This window comes from Coptis chinensis, chromosome 8, assembly GCF_015680905.1.
Source record: "Coptis chinensis isolate HL-2020 chromosome 8, ASM1568090v1, whole genome shotgun sequence".
Taxonomy (NCBI): domain Eukaryota; kingdom Viridiplantae; phylum Streptophyta; class Magnoliopsida; order Ranunculales; family Ranunculaceae; genus Coptis; species Coptis chinensis.
Genome location: NC_141463.1, coordinates 10,090,519 through 10,111,346, shown reverse-complemented (window position 1 = coordinate 10,111,346; position 20,828 = coordinate 10,090,519). Strand labels below are relative to the sequence as shown.

Below are 20,828 nucleotides of genomic sequence, written 5' to 3'. Positions count from 1 at the left end.
TGTAGTTTCATCAAGAGTCCAAACGACCCGCCATGTAGTTCTATAGTGTAATGAAACGACTCGGCCATGTAGTGCTATAGTGTAATGAAACGACCCGGCCATGTCGTTCTGTAGTGTTCTCAAACTACACCGCCATGTCGTTCGGTAGTGTTCTCAAACTACAGGCCCATGTCGTTTGATAGTGTTCCCAAACGACCCAGCCATGTCGTTTGGGCTCGGGTTTTGCATTCATTCATTTTGCATCCATTCATTCATTCATTCAATCAATCAAGTGTTTTGTATTCATTTTAATCAAGTGTTACCTCATTATTTAGGTTTGCATTTTGTCGTCGACGATTTCTCGGAATTTCATTTGCTCGACTTGTCGCATCTTCAAATTCTTCACCTTGACCTTCAACATTTTGTTCCACTTCTTCACTTTCAACATTTCTTCTATTTTCTCCTTCTCTAATTTGTTGTTCTTCTCTAATTTGTTGTTGTACCTCAAACATTACCTCAAATACTTCTTCTTCATCTTCATGTTCCATTTAGAGAAACTTGAGTGTGTAGAAACTTGAGTATGTAGAAACTTGAGTATTCTATGTAAACCCTAAACTATAAACTGAGTGAATGAGTATTCTATATATATTTGAAATTTTGATATATTTCGAATAATTGAGTGAAATATATTTGTAAACCCCCCAAACTAGTTTATTATTTACAATTGAATAAAAAAAAATGGAAAATAACAAGTTTAAATATAAAACAAATTATTATTTTAGATTTGGATAATTTAGTGAAATATGTTTGAAATTAAATTTTTTTTTTATGTATGTGATTTTAAATTTGTAAACCCTAAACCCTAAACCCTAACCCCAAACCCCAAACCCCCAAACTAGTGTATGATTCAAAATTTGAAAAAGAAAATAAAAAATAATAAGTTTATAAATAAAACAAATTATTATTTTGAATAATTAAGTAAAATTTGTTAGCACGAAATTTGTAAACAACTCTAAACCCTAAACCCTAAATCTCAACCTAGTTTATGATTCACAATTTTAAAAATAAAATAAAAAATAACAAGTTTAGATATAAAACAAATTATTATTTCAAATAATTAAGTGAAATATGTTGGTACGAAATTTCTAAACCTTGAACTCTGAACTCTAAACCCCAAACTAGTTTATGATTCACAATTGAAAAAATAATAATAATAACAAGTTTAGATATAAAACAAATTATTATTTTAGATTTTATAGCATGTTTGATTACATGTTTTAACTTGGTTATAAAGATACTATGTCATAACATATAAAGAGTGTAGAGTGCATGTAGTTTTATTAATGTAATTGTGTTGTTTCTAACCCAATTTTTTAAATCGGATTTCAATTTTTCTAATTCAATTGAAATCGTTTGAGTGCATTTGGAATCGTTTGAGTCGTGTCCATCGTTTGAGTGTACACTCAAACACTCCGCGTTGAGTGTATACTCAAATTACATGTCCAAGTCGTTTGAGTGTATACTCAAAAACTACATGGACAAGTCGTTTGAGTGTACACTCAAACTATGTGGCCATGTAGTTTGAGTGTACACTCAAACGACATGGCCGTAGTAGTTTGAGTGTACACTCAAAACGACATGGCCGCGTGTTTTGAGTGTTAGTGTAGTAACACGAAAACTACGGCCATGTCGTTTGAGTATACACTCAAACGACTTGGTCATGTAGTTTGAGTGCACACTCAAACGACATGGCAGCGTGTTTGAGTGTAAACTCAAACGACATGGACACGTGGTTTCGGTGTTAGTGTGAGTAACACTCAAACGACTTGTCCATATCGTTTGAGTATACACTCAAACGACTTGGCATCCATCTAGTTTGAGTGTAACTCAAACTCAAAGTAACACTCAAACGACATGGTCATGTCGCCCGAGTGTACACTCAAACGACTTGGCGAAGTCGTTTTACTTTAACTCAAACGACATGGTCATGTCGTTTCTATTTACACTCAAACGACATGACCATGTCGTTTGAGTAAAACGTAAACGACTTGGCCAAGTCGTTTGAGTGTACACCTCGCACGACATGGTCGTGGTCGTTTGAGTGTAAAAAGTAAACGATCTTGGAGGGTTCGTTTTGGCAATACCGGTTGAATTGGTTGCTGGGCTTGGGCTTTGATGGCAAACTTGTAATATGGCAAATTTGTAAAATTTCTTTTTTTTTGAGGGGTTGCCCAATCCAATTTGATGAGTGCCCAATGGAATCACCTATTAATATCACAAACCGATAATTTGGAGTTTGACCTAGAATACAGTATTAGAGCATCACCAATGCAGGCCCAGCTCTAACTGTGAAACTGGTATACTGGATCACCAATGTGAAGCTGGTATACTGGATTTTACCGGGATGAAAGTTTGATTAGGTAATATTAATAACACAAACCGATAATTTGGCCCAGCTCACTAAGCTAGCATGTGCTTGTAAATGGAAAAGTAAGAAAAAAAATCAAAATTCCACAATAAGGGAAAGTGCAAAATAATTTAGAGTCCGGTTCCTCTATAACCGGGTACAGAGATTCATCTATGTTAATCGTGTTATTTTACTGTCGGATTTGTGCTGAGATACACAACACATGAATGTCGAGATCGAGGTATGTATTTCGAGACAAATGGGTGTATTCCGAGACGATCTAACGGTGAAATAACACGGTTACATAGATGAATCTCTGAACCCGGTTATAGAGGAACCGGACTCAATAATTTAATCAAGGTATATCTAATTAAGTCTCCATGCACTTCAATCGCGACAACGACAGTCAGGCGTCTAGTTATGTTTTTAGAAAATTCAAACGTGTGTTGTACGCAAAGATGAGGATCAGTCCGTCTAAAATGGGCAACAACCCCTATAAATGTCTAACTTTGTTAGTAATTCTAACATCAATTAATCCTCATCAAATCTTGCATCAGTGATAAACTGAAGTCTCTTTGCAACTTTGATCCTAATGGCTCTCAAAATCTCTTTTCTAGGCCTGCAAGCCTTTCTCCTTCTAGTTATTATGTTTATGTTGCCATCCTTGCTTTTCTCTAAACCAAATGGGAGATCCTTTGACATCCAACATCTTGAAGGATGTCAAAAGGGTCAAAAAGTGAAAGGCCTGAATCAAGTCAAACAATATCTTGAAAGATTTGGTTACCTTCATTATAATGATGATCCAGCTCATGCAAATGCAAATGACGACGTGTTTGATGACTTGTTAGAGTCTGCAGTGAAGGAGTACCAACTCAACCACCAACTAAAGCCAACTGGAAGTCTCAATTCTATGACTGTGAAACAGATGATGAAGCCTAGATGTGGTGTGCCTGATATCATCAATGATACCACAAGAATGAGTTCTGGCACTGTTTCACATTTTGCCTTCTATCCGGGAAACCGACAATGGCCACCGGATAAAAGAAGTCTTACCTATACATTCCTTTCCGGTGTTGAAGTCATTGATGTACAAACATTAAGGCCTCTTATATCTCGAGCTTTCGCACGATGGGCAGCTGTAACCCAGTTTACATTTGCAGAGGCTCAGGCTGGCGCCAAGTCTGATATCTCAATTGGGTTCTATAGAGGCGCTCATGGTGATACTGAAAGCTTTGATGGGCCTGGTGGTGTTTTGGCACACGCGTATGCACCAACCATTGGTGTGTTTCACTATGATGCAGATGAGAATTGGAGTACTAACCCAACCACTACTGAGATTGATTTAGAATCTATTGCTGTACACGAAATTGGACACCTTCTTGGTCTACGACATAGCCAGATTACAGAGGCTATAATGTATTCTAGCTTTCGACCAGGAGAAAGGAAAAGAGAACTGCAAGCGGATGATGTTCAAGGCATTCGTACTTTGTATGGTCTGCCTACTTAATTAATAATAGTACTTATATATGCAAAACGGGTTTGAATAATAAGTTAGTAATAAACGACCTCGTTTGAAATAATTGTTCTTGAAAGGGCAATATTATAAGTGGTGGCCGGTATTTTGATGATGGAAAAACTTTTGGTTATGAGCTTCTTAGTGCTTTATTTGCTACTTCTTTTCTGTTTTATTCGTTACGAGTTTCAGCTCCTACCAATAGAAAATTAGACATGTAGAAGTGCATCCATATCATGTACCTATTAATCGGTGACTTCCTAAGTCAAGCTGAGAGGTCAAAAGGAAAATCTACAAGGCCAAATCTTCTCCGCCTGGGTGGAAAAGTTAAGCTTTTACACCTTACAAAAATATCTTGACACATGTCCACTCATTTAACCCCCAAAAAGTTACTGCAAGTAACGGAGTTGGATAAAACAAAATTTTTAAAAAATTAAAAAAATCAAATCAAATCACTAGAAATAAGGAAATATTCCGATCTCATGTTCTTTCATTGCCAAATATCGAAGGGTATTGTTGATTCTGAGGATCTTCCCCTGAATATTTCCAAAGAGATGTTGCAACAAAACAAGATTGTCAAGGCTGTACGCAAAACCTGGTGAAGAAGTGGCGCCGAGCTCTTCTTTGAGATTGCTCAAGGAGGACTATAACAAGTTCTATGAGGCTTTCTCCAAGAATAACCTAAACCTTGGTATCCATGAGAACTCCCAGAACATAACCAAGCTTGCTGAATTGCTCAGGTATCACTCAACCAAGAGTGGTGACGAGCTGATCGACCAGTTTGAAGGATTATGTGACTAGGATGAAGGATTATGTGACCAGTTTGAAGGGTTACATTTACAAAGTAAAACTTGCCACAAGGGGAAGATTATCGAAGCTAAGATGAGTTAGTTGCTCTGTTCCTATACAACAATGGTGTAGCCTGAGTGAATGCTTATACCCGTGGCCGTGGGAACATGACCAAATTTAGGCCATGGAGGTTCAACCGTATTATTATTGTTTAGGACGTACACATGACCTAGGAGGTTAGTGGTAACAATGGGACCGGATGCGGTATAGCTGAGGGAGACAGGTTGCACAGGATCAGATCCGCGGTATCCCAACCGTTCTGGAACTGCTGCGAGACGTGGAGAGAGGGAGAGCGGAACCATAACCGCAAGATAACTGCTGCGGTACGTGGAAGGAGGAGAGACCATGGAGGAGAGAGAGATATAAAGGGGAGAGGAGCACCAAAAAGAGAGGAGGAAAAAAAGGAGAAGAGGGAAGAGAGAAGAGGAGACTTGTGAGATTAGAGGTTGTAATACTAGTTTATACAATTATCTACAACTCAACGGTCCCCAAATGAAGATCATACTCTTAGCACCATGTAGAGAAAAAAGACGTTTTTCTCTCTTTGGTGCTAGGCGTGCACGCGCTCGACTTTTGCCTGGCCAAGGGCGCGCCCGCGCCCCACCGTATTTCAACACGACTTCAAATGTTTTCGGAAGTTTTCGGAAACAGTATAAATATAAGTTTTTTCTATAAAAACTTAACCTAACCAAAACCAAGAAAAAAAAAGATTGTAAGAGAACAATTCTTTGTGAGTTGAGTGTTTATTCTTTGTGAGTGAATTAAGAGCTCTTGTAATCTGTTACTCCGGACTTCTGGTAAAGCTTGAAACTCGCCAGTGTGGATGTAGGCAAATTGCCGAACCATGATATATCATTGTCTTGTGGTTGGTAATCTTTTACATTAATTATTTTACTTTATATGCTTGTTTAATTGACATTGAAAAGTGTTGGGATAGTACTTGGAGGGTGTTGAAGTCTTGTCTAGAGAGACAGATCAATCCTTGTGTAGGGTTGATCTATTTGTAGTGGATAACGTTGTTTCTGCAGTTGTTTATTCACAACAATTGGTATCAGAGCGGGGTATACGACCTAGGATTTTGAGTTTTGGTGAACAACCATAGTGCTCAAAATTTGTGTAGACAAGGTGTTCGATAAAATTTTCAAGTGAAAAATATTTTTTGGGTTATTATGTGTACCTTGAAAAATGGCTCCCAAGATGTCAAATGCAAGGTTTGAAGTAGAGAAGTTTAATGGGAAGAATAACTTTGGGATTTGGCAAATCCAAGTAAAGGACAACCTCATCCAACAAGGTTTGCACAAGGCGTTAAAGGGGATTAAATCTAAGGCGGCGAGTATGAGTGAGGATGATTGGGAAGAGTTCGATCTACAGGCTTGTTCATCTATCCAGTTGTGTCTTGCTAATTAGGTCATGTATAATGTGATGAGAGAAAATACCGTTGCCAGTATTTGACTCAAGCTAGAATCTATGTATATGACTAAGAGCATGACGAACAAGATGTACCTTAAGAAGCGTCTTTATCGGTACATGATGGTGGATGGTTCAACGATGCAAGAGCACGTTAGTGAGTTCCGTCAACGTCTAGCGGATTATTTGAATGTTGGCATGAAGATGGATGATGAGGATCAAGCGGCATGTTTAATATTCTCTTTGCCAGAAAGCTATGAGCATCTAATGACTACATTTATGAACAGAAAAGATGTTGATCTTGACGAAGTTCAAAGTGTCATTTCTTATGAGTTTATGAAGAAGTCACGAGTAGAGAATAGCATTGATGCAGGACAAGGGCTAGTGGCAAGAGGAAGGTCGTATGAAAAGGCTTCTACAAGCAATGAGAAGTCTAGGTCCAAGTCAAAAAAGGTTTTGACACATGTGAAGTGCTACAATTGCGATAAAAAGGGACATTACGCAAGTAATTGTCCTCACCCGAAGAAAGATAACAAGAAAGATGGTAAGAAGAGAGGTATAGCTAAAGTTGAGGCAAGTTTTGCTTCAGGCTCTGAAGGGGACGATTTGAGTCTCTGTGTGTCCACACAAGACTATATGGCCGAAAGGTGGATTCTTGATTCCGGATGTTCCTACCATATGTGCCCGAATAGAAAGTGGTTTATTTCTTATAAGAGCATTGATGGTGGTTCCATTTTGATGGGTAATGACGTTGCTTATAAGACGGTAGGAATTTGAACTATACGAGTCAAGATGCATGATGGTGTAGTGGGGACTTTAACCGATGTGACGCATGTTCCTGAGCTAAAGAAAAACCTTATTTCTCTTAGTACCTTAGATTCCAAAGGCCACAAGTTTGCGGGGGAAGGTGGAGTCCTAAAGATTGTTAATGGCTCTTTAGTTGTTATGAAGGGTCAAAGACATGGAACCTTGTATACTTTGTTGGGTAGTACGATGATAGGCGATGTAGTAGTGGGTGCATGTAGTGATGATTCTGAGTGCACTAAGATGTGGCATATGCGTTTAGGGCATATGAGTGAAAAGGGTTTGTCTGAGTTGTGCAAGCGATGGTTCTTGAATGACTTAAAGAAGCCAAGTATGAGGTTCTGTGAGCATTTCGTATATGGGAAGCAGTGCATAGTCAAGTTCAGTTCAAGCAAACACACGACAACAGGCATCCTTGATTATGTGCATTCGGATGTTTGAGGACCCTCCAGAGTGGCTTCAAAAGGAGGTAACCGTTATTATGTCTCATTCATTGATGATCATACTCACTACGTGTGGGTGTATATGATGAAAACAAAAGATGAAGTGTTTGAGACATTTAAGAAGTGGAAGGCAAGGGTTGAGAATCGCACAGATAGGAAGATTAAGACACTAAGGTCTGACAATGGTACAGAGTATACCTATGGGCCTTTGGGAGCAACAGGGAATTGCCGCATTAATCGGGATCGAGGCACGCCTAATGGAATGGAATGGTGAGGATGAATAGATACTTGGTTGAAAGAGCAAGATGTTTGTTGTCTAATGCCAGTTTAGGCAAAAAATATTGGGCAGATGCAGTGTCCATGGCGTGTTACCTATATAATAGGTCACCAGTTTTAGCTATAGATTGCAAGACGCCTTATGAGGTGTGGTCAGGTAACCCAGTTGATTATAGTATTTTGCGAGTGTTTGGATCGACTGCTTACTACCATATGAGGGAAAACAAGCTAGATCCTAGAGCTAAGAAGGCCATATTCTTAGGCTTCGCAAATGGGGTAAAGGGATACAGATTGTGGTGTCTAGAAGACCACAAATTCCTAGTCAGCAGAGATGTTATCTTTGATGAGACTTCCATTTTATCTTTCAGTAAGCCGGAAAAAGCTGGGCAGAATGGTGAGTCTATAGAAGTTCAAGCTACTGAGCTTGAGTTGTCTGATGTAGTAGATGACTGGTTGGTTCATGATGAGGTACCAGATCATGGAACCATGCAACAATAGGAAGAAAAGCATGAGCATCCGTAACTTGTAGTGGCTGACCCTAGGCCAGAGAAAAAGGTTAAAGAAGTGCACAAGTATAGGCACGATAAGCCAGTAAAACATTATGGTCAGGTGGATTTAGTAGCATATGCACTGAATATTGAAAATAATGAGCCAGATAGTTTCAAGGAAGTTGTTAGAGATGCTCATTACAGAGGATGGTTGGTTGCTATGCAAGAAGAGATGGAATCTCTTGGTAAAAATAACACATAGGACCTAGTTATACTGCCAAAGGGCAAAAGGACTATCGGCAGTAAATGGGTGTTCAGAAAGAAAGAGGCCCTTCCTGAGTCTGACAGTACTGGGTACAAGGCAAGAGTGGTAGCAATGAGGTATTTTCCCCGGTGGTCAAACATACTTTCATTCGTGTGTTATTGAGTTTAGTTGCTCACTTCGACTTGGAGTTAGAGCAACTTGATGTTAAAACTACTTTCTTGCATGGGGACTTGGAGGAAGAGATCTATATGAGACAACGTGAGGGTTTTGTTGTTGCTAAGAAAGAAGATCATGTGTGCAAATTGAATAGGTCATTGTATGGTTTAAAGCAATCGCCAAGGCAATGGTACAAGCGCTTTAACACGTTTATGATGCAACATGAGTACACCCGAAGTAAGTATGACTATTGTGTTTACTTTTGTAGGCTTCGTGGTAATGACTTCATCTATCTCCTGCTTATTGCTTCCAAAAGCATGGTGGAGATAGACAAGTTCAAATCTCAACTTAGCTCTGAGTTTGAGATGAAAGACTTAGGTGGAGCCAAGAAGATATTGGGCATGGAGATTGACAGAGATAGGAAGAAACGACGGATAGTTGTATCTCAGAAGAAATACCTTCAGAAAGTAATTTCTCATTTTGGTATGTTAAATCCAAAGTCGGTTTCTACTCCTTTGGCTGGGCATTTTAGGCTTTCAGCTAAGTTCTCTCCTAGTTTGGTGGAGGAACAAAAGCATATGGCTCATCTTCCTTATGCTAGTGCAGTGGGCAGTTTGATGTATGTTATGGTGTGCACACGCCTAGACATTTCACAGGCAGTTAGTGTTGTAAGCAGGTATATGGAAAATCCTGGGAAGTAGTGAAATAGGTATTGAGGTACTTGAAGGGTACCTTGGTTGTGGGATTAATTTATGGTGGAGGAACTTGTTATGTCAGTGGGTATGTGGATTCAGATTATGCAGGTGATCTAGATAGACGACGATCGACTACTGGTTATGTGTTTATGATGCATGGTGCACCGGTTAGTTGGAGGTCTATGCTACAGTCTACAGTTACTTTATCTACTACTGAGGCAGAGTATATGGCAGTGGCAGAGGTAGTGAAAGAGGCACTATGGCTTCGAGGTCTTTTGGATGATATGGGTATTGAGCAGAACAGTGTTGCTTTGTATTATGATAGTCAGAGTGATATTCATTTGGCGAAGAACCAGGTTTATCATGCTCGGACCAAGCATATTGATGTCCGTTATCACTTTGTATGGAATGTCATTAAGGATGGTGATGTAGCACTTGAGAAAGTGGACACCCATGACAATCCTGCTGATATGTTGACAAAGGTTGTCACCGGAGTTAATTTCCAACACTGTTTGGACTTGCTCCAAATCCTACATATTTGAAAGAGCCCTTTGTGGGCATGGCCCTTCGGGGTAGTTGACAGCGAGTTCTGGGACTAGTACTTCTTGTTGAATGTGTTCGGCTCGATTTTATGTATTAAAACCTCACCGAGGTGGAGAATGTAGAGAAAAAAGACGTTTTTCTCTCTTTGGTGTTAGACGCGCCCGCGCTCTCAGTATGCTGGACAAGGGCGCGCATGCGCTCCTCTCTTTGGCGACTTCCAGGTTGTTAGGCGCGCACACGCTCGACTTTTGCCTGGCCAAGGGCGCGCCCGACCCCACCGTATTTCAGCACAACTTCGACTATTTTCGGAAGTTTTCGAAAACAGTATAAATATAAGTTTTTTTCTGTAAAAACTTAACCTAACCAAAACCAAGAAAGGGAGAGATTGTAAGAGAATATCTTTAAAAAAAAAAATTGAGTTTTCTCTCGTCTCTCGCCATTGTTAAGAACCTTCAAAATGTAAATCATCAAGTGTTGCTTGCAAGGGCTATTTAATTGACTAACGTAAGAAGTATGGAATTCCAGAAGACCGCCCAGAGGATTTTTGAAGAAAGGGCGAGAGTAACTTAGGAGTGATAATAGACTCCTCCAATGTTGAGTTGATCAAGATATGCATTTGTGCTAGAAGAGAAACTAACTTTGTATATTCCTAGTGAAGAAAAGAAATAGCATGAACACATGTTGATTTGCACCATATAAAATATACATACCTTTCGGAAAACTCCATTCGATGAACAGAAAGCGGTCTGATGTTATAGATACCCATTGAATACTGATAAGGTTGTTTGAAAGTACCAAACCGAATTATTGTTTGAAAAAGCCCCAAACGACCCAGTGAGGTCATTTTCAAGGTTCCCCAAACGACTCAATGAGGTCGTTTGAATGTCTTTATTTTATTTTTTTTAATATTCTTTGTATAGTTTGTGTGTTGGCATTTATGTATAAGAAAAGTGGAATTTGTGTTTAGAATTGATCGTTTAATCAGGGATATGAAAGTGACTAAAAAACAAATCAGTCCAAACGACTCAGCTATGTCGCCCAAGAGAGTCCCCAAACGACCTATCCATGTCGTCCTGGAGACTGCCCAAACGACCCCGCCATATCGTCTAACTAAAAACCCGAGAGCTTTGTCTCAAACGACACGCGCAGATCGCTTGAGTGCACACTGAAACGACATGGCGAGACCATTTGAGTGTACACTCAAACGATATGGCGAAACCGTTTGAGTGTACACTCAAACAACATAGCGAGACCGTTTGAGTGGTTGTTGGGCTTGGGCCCAATACAAAACATTTTGTTTTTAGAAAATGGGAAACTTGTAATATTTTTTTGGGGGGTGCCCAATGCAATTTCATGAGTGGCCAATTAAACTACCTTTGGGAAATGGGAACTCACAGTTCTTACAATGAAAAAAGCTGGTTTACCTTCACTAAAAATAAAATAAAAAATACAATGAACCAAAACATAAAAAATGCTTTGACTGAACAAAGTAAAATTTAGTGAAAGATATTTATCGAAAAGACAACTCCACAGGACATTCTCTAGTGCACATATCAAAACCGTTTTGAAATCATTATAGCTGAATTAGAGCATAAAGTCTAGAGATCAATATTCCTTGCTCGCAAGTATTGCAAATCCTCGGGTTTTCTACAAACTTAGTTAAGGTCTCTTACCGGAATAGTTTTGGAATAGATGGTTAGACAGATCGAACACTAGATATTCAGTATTAGATGTTTTGTTTACTTCCAAGCATTTCTCTATATTCCTAACTTCCTCTCTGAATTTTTCTCTAAATTCTCTCAGTTGCAGGAAGATTTTATTCAATGTCACCCGCTTTGTTGCTGGAGAGCTTCAGGTCTTAAATGAGATTATGTTACATTCCTGACATAATCTGAGATTATACATAAAATATGTGTTTTATCCCCGCAAACCTACACATAGAGAGCATACCAATATGCTCTTTATATAAGCATACACATTGTCATAGACCATCAAAACTAAAGTGTTTTACGTCAGATTTCTATATCGTTATTCGTTAAGTTAGTCGATTTATATTCCATTGAATACTAGAATCTAAAGTCACAGATTCTCAAAATGCACAAATTCCCAAAATTAGCTATTTTCTTTGCAACAATTTCAACATTTAGATTAACAGAATTTCGAGTAGTGTTCTATGCCATTGTTAACATCAACTTTATTCATAAAAACCATGATTTCTTCTTCAACCACATTTAGTGTAAGTAAAGTTATGGACCATGCCAACACTTACTATTGTAGCTATCACATCTTCCTGTGATTTGTTTTTTATCTTGGAAGCAAAACCTGGTAATCTTGATGGCATGGTATTGTTTCAGACACCAAACTAAGAAAGACAGAACTTAACATATTGACCTATGTACATTGTAAAAATTCACCGAGTGTGACCATGTAGAAAAATAGGTGACTCAATAACATACTGCATATACTGTTCTTCTAGCTTATATCTATATAGATCATGATTGCATGAATGACTACACAATGAACTTCAAATTAAAGATAATCTTCCATTCATACAGATTTTAATTAAGCAATACCAGCTAACAGAAGTAGAAGGTATACCAATAAGTTGAATCATTTGCAAGCCTTTCCTTCTCATATCTCTTTACCTATTGAAATTGTGGGATTCATGAGCTGGATTAGAATCATTAACTTAAGAAATGAAATATGCAATAAGCAAGTATCGCCAAGACATCTCTTACCTCCTCAAACAGCAAACGTGGAGAAAGACATCTTGATGCAAGCCAAGGAGAGAATTTTGTTGAATAATCAGGTCCTGACATTCCATTTCTTGTCTCTTTGTAAACCCTAATCAAATCCTACATGAAGAGTTTAATAGAATCTGATAATCATGTAATCTTTTTCATAACAGTTACCAAATTTTAAGACGATATAGATTATGGCGCCAAGACACATACTGGATATAAAAACGCTGGTGCTGAAATTTCAATGAAAAAAAAAATAGAAAATGAATATTGAATGTATAAGGGCACTTACAGTTAGAGGAACTTAAGTTACTCAACTCTTTGGTGCACTAATACATGCAGTGCAAGTAAAGGGATAGGATCTACTGTTCATGCATGTATGCTTTCTACAGGACATTACCACCACATGTATACTTCTCTTGATAGCACTACACTCGTCACTAAAAACTATGTTTCATCACAGAAAGTATACAATAAATTGTTTCATTTTTCCTACCTACCAAAAATTAACTGTAGATTTCCATAATTTCTTAAAGGGAAAGGAAGACAACCTTTACAGACATTGAAGGGAAGACTATGTAGAATTTCTCTTATTCTTTTTTTCTTTTATTCATACTTAGTTCCAATGGAGAGACATGGTCAGCAGATAAGTTGAAAGGTATATCTCATTTTCTTAAAAATGTAATGCAACTTTTACACTTTGTACATATATTTTCAGTTTTTCAACAATTCATCTTTAATTTCTTAAACAATATTCAATTCCATGTCAAGAAAGTTATAAGGAGCAATTTGTTACCTTACTCCAAAAGTACTCATTGACTCTCCTCAATGCTGCACTTTCACCTTCAAGATAGCACATACCTTTGCTCACCTGCATCTCATATAAAAATAGCATAGAAACACAGGTTCGATATGATTCTCTTTCAACCTCAACTCTAATGGATATAATACCAGGCTAGTTTTCTACATATTACAGTCAGTTTATTTTGAATTTGAATATTGTCAAGAATCTCCAAGTAATGAAGCACGGAATAGTAGTTAGCTTGCCTCTCCATAGTGAAGCCCTAGCAGGCCAACTGAAGGGAAACATCCCCATCCCCCAATTTCCTTGGTTAAGCATATATCAAGCGCGCAATGAAATGCATTTTAACTTCCAAAATAATTGTGTCTTAATTGAGACATGAATTGCTCCTTATCTCAAATTCTCTATTTAGTTAGGTTCTTGGATTATGTATATGTTGCACCTAAATCAACATATATCCAAGCAAGTTAAGCAATATATAATTATCATATAGAAGTACCAAATTATGGAAATGATATTAATTAGTTGCGGTAAGCTATAAGTACTCTTTAAAGTTGCAAATGTATTTAGCAAAAGGAAGGGTGAAAATTTTATCGAAATAGACACAAAATCTATCAGTAATTAAGGGAAAAATTTATCGAATCCTCCACCACCAAGTTCCTCCATATATTCAAACACTTTGCTATGAATAATATTCATTCTCAGATTTGTTTTAGAAGTTACTTTCATACAAACATAATTTTGGATCTAACATCATGAAAGTCTTAAGTGAAATTGCCATTGTCAGATATGGTGTTAAGCGTATCAAACTAACATAAAAGTAAGTTTTCACCTTGTATTTGATTGTCTTGAGCATGTATTATCACCATTGCGGCTACACATGTTAGAGATACCATCAAAGGTTGCATTAAACATAAACCATTATGTATATATATCTATTAAGATACAATCCCAAGTTTCTAATTAATTTGACTAAAATTGACACATTACAATTACACCTACCATTACAACTATAGCCTATTTTCATATTCAAATAAAGAATTATTGAGCAAGAATATAAACTGACCTCATTCATAAATATAAATCTCCAGACCATAAATTGCCCTTTGACCTTTATAGCAATTCAAACAAAAATTACAAAGTCTACCATTTCCTTTTGCATTGTATGAAGGAGCACTCACATTTGTTTTCCTCAGAAACTTGTGATACTCAAAAGCTTTTGACTGCCCACGAAGCTCATCTCCCAACTGCGAAAAGTTGAGCTGGTTCTCCATCTCAAAACCTTCACAAAATGAAAACGTGACATATCTTTGAATTATTATAAGTAGAATAAATGATTGGCATAAACCTGTAAGCTAGAAACCAATTTAACCAACTTGATCAAACCCCATTTTTCTTAGTGAGAGAGGTAAATGACGAAGGGAGAAGACAGAAAACGTACCTTCTTTGGGAACACATAATCGATATGTATATGGCATCCTCTTTTTTAGCTCGGTATGCCTCCATTTTTTAGTTCGGAAACCTTTTGTTTTTAGAGAGAATAGGTTTTTTTATCTTGAAAAAGGGCGAGATGATTGATTTAGGGTTTATGATTAATATGATTGATATTCGGTTTTAAGAGAGAGTTCTTGTGTGTTGTGTGTGTTCGGGGGGGGGGGGTGGGGGGGGGGATCTTCCAGAGATTTAATTTTTCATAGGATTGTTATGGTGATTCACCATTCAGAATAGAGAAATCTGTTTGAATTGAGGAAGATTTGAGAGTTTTTGGGAGGAAGAGCTTTTTTTAGGGAGTTTGGTTTTTTCCTGATTTTTTGGTCCTTAAGGGCATCACCAATGGGTCCTTCATATAGCCCTCTATCTTCAAATTTGAGGGAGCAAAGGAAAAACTCTCTTCCAATGCAACCCCTATAAGAGACTCTATTATTACCATCCTTTATAACTGTCTCTAATTTTATCGGTGATTTTCCAGTTTCCAGTTGGCCCGCATTTACGCTATTTGACTTTCAACCCGAGTTCGAACCCCAGCGTGCTTACTTGTTGTGATTTGTTTTTCTGTTCAATTACAAAAAACAAAAAAGAAACAATGTTCAAGCTGAGAATCGAACATGCGACCTACCACTGAAAGGCCACATAGAATATTACCGTACCCACAACATATGAGCTGTGATAGATTTCCAAGCATTTAATCTTGATTTTGAAGGTGTGCACTGTAGAACCCAGTTTTGAAGATCCTCTATACCAATTTGCTCCTTCATACACACCTTGAAAAAGCTGATGTGGCCCTCTATTTTAAGGGCCTGCATTGGTGATGCCCTAATATCACCTGATTTGCCTTTAAGAAACAACAAATTTAACTTTCTAGAACGACAAATATATAAAACAATGACTATCTTACCTCAATGCTAGCTTGTGTATTGGCACTGTACTTAGTTGACAAAAATTTCCAACTAAAAAATTCAGTAGACCAACTGTAAGCCAGTTTTCCAAATTTTCATAATAGCAATGAAAAAAAAAACAATAATCCTAAAACAATTCTAACAACTATAGAGTATGAAAACGTGATAAGTTGTTGATAAAAGAAAACATGTTCTTCTTGGAAAATCTTCCTTTGAGCTTCTTCTTCTTGGTCCCTTTGGGCAGCTCTTTCCAACCACAACCTCTCGCATTCTTGGAATTCCTTTCTCTGTCTCTCCATCATATCATCTCTTCCTCTTCCTTCTCTTTCAATAACAGTTTCCACTGTTCATCCTCATCATTCAGTTTGGCTTCTTCTTCTTCTCGTTCCCTAATAAATCAATATTAAAGTTTTCCATCATCAAATCACAACTACCTTCTTCCGTGTTTGCGTCCAACAACGACGACATTATTCTCACCCACATGTATAATAGATTATTGCCCTAATAATAATAATTCTTATGATACAAACTCTCCTCCTCTAAGCGGCATGAATCTTAATGTTCAGCGAATTTACTTTTTTCCCGAAGAAAATCAAAAAGGTATTTGGATCGGTGCAAATTCAATGAAAACATAGTAGGAAAGCAGATAAGGAGATAACGGACAAAGGATATTCATGATATTTTGTGATAAGATTTGAGAGTTTTTGGGAGGAAGAGTTTTTTTAGGAAGTTTTGGCTTTTTCCCGGTTTTCTAGTCCTTGAATATCTCCTGATTTCTCATAATCCGCTTGTGACGTGGATAACCTCAAAGCGCTAGAAAAGGGACTCCTATTTTATATATATATATATATATATATATATATATATAAAGATTCACATTTCAAACACACGATTCATATGAATCTCCAAAAACGAATAGAATGATACGTGCGATAACAAAATTCCAGCCTTCTTTCTTTAGCGACAGTCTCGAATACAACAGTGGGATCTTTAGAGAATTCATTTAGAGTAAACCCTCCAAGTAGTCGACTTAAAGAGCATCCAATGCACTCAAATCCAGTCTAATATTAACTAATAATAACACCTGAGAATGAGTTTCCACAAACCTATTAGTCTAAGTCATAACAAAGAACCAAGACCTTAAGATTTGTTTTTAAGTAGCAAGGAAGACCGCCTCTTTTGCAAACTAATTTTTTGAATAGACAAAAGATTTATATCCTCAACAAAGTTAATTAGAGTAAAACAGGACTATGCTGGCAAAAACCAAAATCCTATTTTAAAAAATAATTAAATATCATATTCGAGGAATTCTAGCTCCCCAGCCTCATGAATGTCTTAGGGCTATTTTGCATATCAAGATGTGGAGTTTGTAACAAATTATTTCACATTCCAATTAAATGACTAATTTTGAGAAGGGGAAAAGAACTTCCCAATGGGACATCATTGGAGACCATATATACCCCTTGAAACCTATAAATCACATTCCTATCCTACACAATAGATCCTATAATACATATCTTATACATAAGGATGGTAGAAGCCTATGGGGCTATTGCATTACCACATATAAGGGTTAATGCTAACACAACAACAGGTGGTATCAAAAGAAAACCTCATTAACCAAACTTTTAAAAAAATACTGATTCAGAAGCACTTACAATTCAGGGAGAAGCTAAACCTTTGTGCATTAGTGTTTGAGAAAGTACCAACTCGGACATCACCCTCACCTGCAAACTGAAGATTAGAAGTGTAGCTACATTAGCCGCAACAATCTTCCTAACCTGTTTAGCAGTTAAAAATAAGGTTATCACATGAGATAGATTACTTGTAGAGTAAAAAATGACACTTGAATGTCATGGAAAAAGAAAATAGCATTAAGAAGTGGGACATGAGATGTAATGTTGGTACTTTTACTGCTACAGCCGTAAGTGTTCTCACAATTCATCAAGACAGAGAGTAGCATTTTGAAAGAATAACCCGTGTTTTCACTAAATACTAATAGCAATTGCTTAAACATCGGTTATGAAGGCTTCCTAGAGACGATTGATCACAATGTTGCTTTTTGACATAGATCATGAATAATTTCCTACAAATCATAAATATATGTAAAAATAAAATAAAATAAAAAGCGAGCAGATGCCTCACATGTTGCTTCAATGAATTGGATAAAAAACAATGTGTTTCTCTCGTCCCTCAACTTGCTCATCACTCAGTAGCAGAGAAATACCCTGAGGAGTTCGATAGTGATTAAAGAAACCACAAATTAGTGATCAATAAAAATTGTGAAAGAGCAAAAGATCTCGCCTATTACACCCCGAAACCCAAAATTACAGAAACAACATATATAAAGATTGAAAAGATTAGAGAGAAGAGAGACAAAATTTCAATCAGAGAATCTCTAGGGTTTTTTTAATTTTAGTTGTGGGGGGGGTTTTTTTTTTTGGGAATAGTCGTAGGTTTTTTAGGCGGGTTTAGCTATCCTTCCATTCTAAGTGGGAGACATCTATCGCAGTTTTTTTCTCCGCTTTTTTCGTAATCCCCCTGCTTACATGGACAACCCCAATGAGCCCGAAAAGGGTATGCTATTATATATCTCAAAGATTTATGAATCAATCAATCAAGCAAGTGCTCGAGTTCTTGGGCAAACCAAGTTCACCTTTACATCCCAGCGGTGAAGTCCTTTGGTATTTGAAACAGTTATGAAGAGAGGGGATTTGGACAAAGAAAACAGAAATTTGTTTTCATTTCTTTGTGCCAAAATGTCCAGCCTAATATGCGTATGAGGCGAAGGCATTTGATGTAAAAATTCGTTGTTAGTTTGTTAATGCCCACACTAAGATAGACATGAAATATCTCAGTTGTCTCTTTTAATTATTCAAACACGCAATGCATATTAATGATATTATACAGGAAAAAGGAATATAAAACCCACTTCAATAGACTTTTACTTCCTGGCTAGGTAGCTACTGATGTATAAATCATTGTTTGTTATTTGTTCCACATGCATACCGCACTTTTAATACATACTCAGAATTTGAAGTTGAAGTTGAATGGTTCAACAATAATGTTAACCAGAAAGTAAGATTGAAAGAATCAATTATATAGTTTCAGGAAAATGAATGTCACAAAGAGTCTCAAACTCTTAAGCCCAACTGTGGAGTTGCCCAGAAGGCCAGAATCAGGACTAAATGTGTCTTATTCATGTTGATTTTGTTTTTATGTTACGCATCACACAAAGCAGACCAAGTTTGGCATGCTTGGCTTAATTATTGATGTAGAATGCTAAAACAGAAAAAATTACATATTCATTAGCCTGAATTAGGCTGGTGAAAAAATATTAACACATATCATTCATACAACGACCTTTCTCGACAGAAAACTTCACACAGTGAATGAAATTAAACTAACCATTTATTCTTAACAAATCAAACTTAACAAACAAAAAACCTATAAGAAACGATCACGCAAATTCAACCATGCACGAAGCTTTATTGAATATCCAAAATTCAATCAGTAAATAAGTTTGTTTGATATACATGAGCAAACCAAAATTTCTCAAAGTAATTAATACATCCACCAACGCTTGAAATAACAAAGAGAAAGTAAGCCTCACTAACCTGTTAATTCGAGCACCAAGCCTGCACCCAAAAGGAGAGTGAAGAAGACGATACAGTAGCCCGCAGCAACCTAACTGCCTATAGTAGCCCGCAACAGGATGGAAAAACTCTGTAGCATATTGCAAAGTGTATTGTAGGTTTAGAACCTAAACTCTTGTAAAAGGATGGAACACAAAGTCCCTTTGATTGGATAAAGCACTCAGTTTGCATCTTTTGTATTACAAAATCGTCCTATTTCAGTCTGGGAAATATAGCTAATGGGTCTGTTCTTTTAGCGAATAAGTTTTGAGTAAGTAGTCAAACTCAAAAACTTGATCTTTGATTTAGTGATGGATTTGAGTTAGTAGTGAAATATTTTTGACAATGAAATTGAGAAGTAGCCAGAAAATTTGAAGAAGAAAAAACAACGTGTATTAATCTTTGGATGGGATATGTTGGTTGGAGAAGGGGGAAATTCAGTTAGTTAATCTGAACTAACTATGAAAGCAATTAAGGACATGGATTTTGAGAATATGACTCGGGTTATTCTTAAAAACTCTTTTTCGTTGTTTTCTGTATCAGTGCTTACTTTATAATTAAAAAAATAAACTATATTTTGAAGAGATTTATCTAGAATGAGCGTAGGATTTTGGGTTCGAGAGTTTTTATGTTCGTTTCTGTTTTGATCTATCTAATTCCAACTTCAAATATTGTATTATAGTAGTTTTTTTTTCCCTATCACGCTATATATTATATAAAATTTATAGTTTGTTAAAGAATATAATTAAAAAATTTCGTAATAGCAGTCCCTTTTGGAGTGCTGTGAGGGTGTGCACGTCGAAAGGGAGATTACAAAAAAATAGGAGACAAAAAAGGAAGTTTGCCACACCAAAAAACCCAACCTACAAAGAATTTTGATTTTTAGAACCCTAAAAACGCTTTTCTCTCTCCCTCCCCAACGATCACTCCATCTTCTTATTCAACAATAAATCTACAAATATTGTTTTATCAAATGACCGGGATGATCACTCTTTCGAGAGGGGTAGGCGCAGAAGCAGAGCAGAGAGAGAGAGAGGGACCGTGAGAGGGACATGGGTAGAGATCGACCTCGAGAGTATGTTCATGATCGAGACAGAGAACATGGGAAGGAAAGGGACCGAGACCGAAATCGAGAATGGCAATTAGTCGTGCGTGTTTGCATATGATATGTGCTCTTTTGGTTATTTAGTTACTTCTCTTTGAAACACTATTTTTTTGTGATAATTTATCGTTATTTATTTTTGGAATGAACATATATATTTTGTTGTGTCGACAAGTTTGTTGGTGCTTTTGGGTAGTACGCTTTGAAATAGCAACAGTGAATGAATCCTATTATGTTCATTTCCAGATGCACTCAGACTGGGCGATTGGAAATGCTTGAACTACACTTGATTCAAAGTTTAAATTGTGGATGGGTAGCAACCAGGTA

The 20,828-nt window shown here is 37.0% G+C and overlaps 1 protein-coding gene and 1 pseudogene across 9 annotated transcripts; one reads left to right on the top strand and one right to left on the bottom strand.

Annotated features, from left to right (window-relative positions):
• Positions 1-2,879: 2,879 nt before the first annotated feature.
• Positions 2,880-4,032, top strand: LOC147479854 (metalloendoproteinase 5-MMP pseudogene; annotated as a pseudogene). Its single transcript, XR_015206150.1, has one exon. The product of XR_015206150.1 is annotated as a metalloendoproteinase 5-MMP pseudogene (transcript).
• An 8,156-nt stretch (positions 4,033-12,188) lies between these two features.
• On the bottom strand, positions 12,189-20,032 carry LOC147479853 (cryptochrome DASH, chloroplastic/mitochondrial-like). 8 transcript variants are annotated; one of them, XR_015204768.1, is made up of 7 exons: positions 19,382-20,032; positions 17,910-17,992; positions 17,423-17,545; positions 14,550-14,650; positions 13,363-14,479; positions 12,564-12,680; positions 12,189-12,470 (listed from the first exon to the last, which is right to left on the bottom strand). XR_015204768.1 is itself a non-coding variant. In XM_086577739.1 (7 exons), the coding sequence occupies exons 4-7, from the start codon at positions 14,640-14,642 to the stop codon at positions 12,402-12,404; spliced, it is 354 nt and encodes a 117-aa protein (XP_086433865.1). In that variant the 5' UTR covers positions 14,643-14,650; positions 17,423-17,545; positions 17,910-17,992; positions 19,382-20,032; the 3' UTR covers positions 12,189-12,401. The 8 variants fall into 8 exon arrangements, 4 of the variants coding, with proteins under 4 accessions (XP_086433865.1, XP_086433866.1, XP_086433864.1 ...); XR_015204769.1 differs by having other exon boundaries at positions 13,363-14,242; XM_086577739.1 differs by having other exon boundaries at positions 13,363-13,437.
• Between the last annotated feature and the right edge of the window lie 796 nt (positions 20,033-20,828).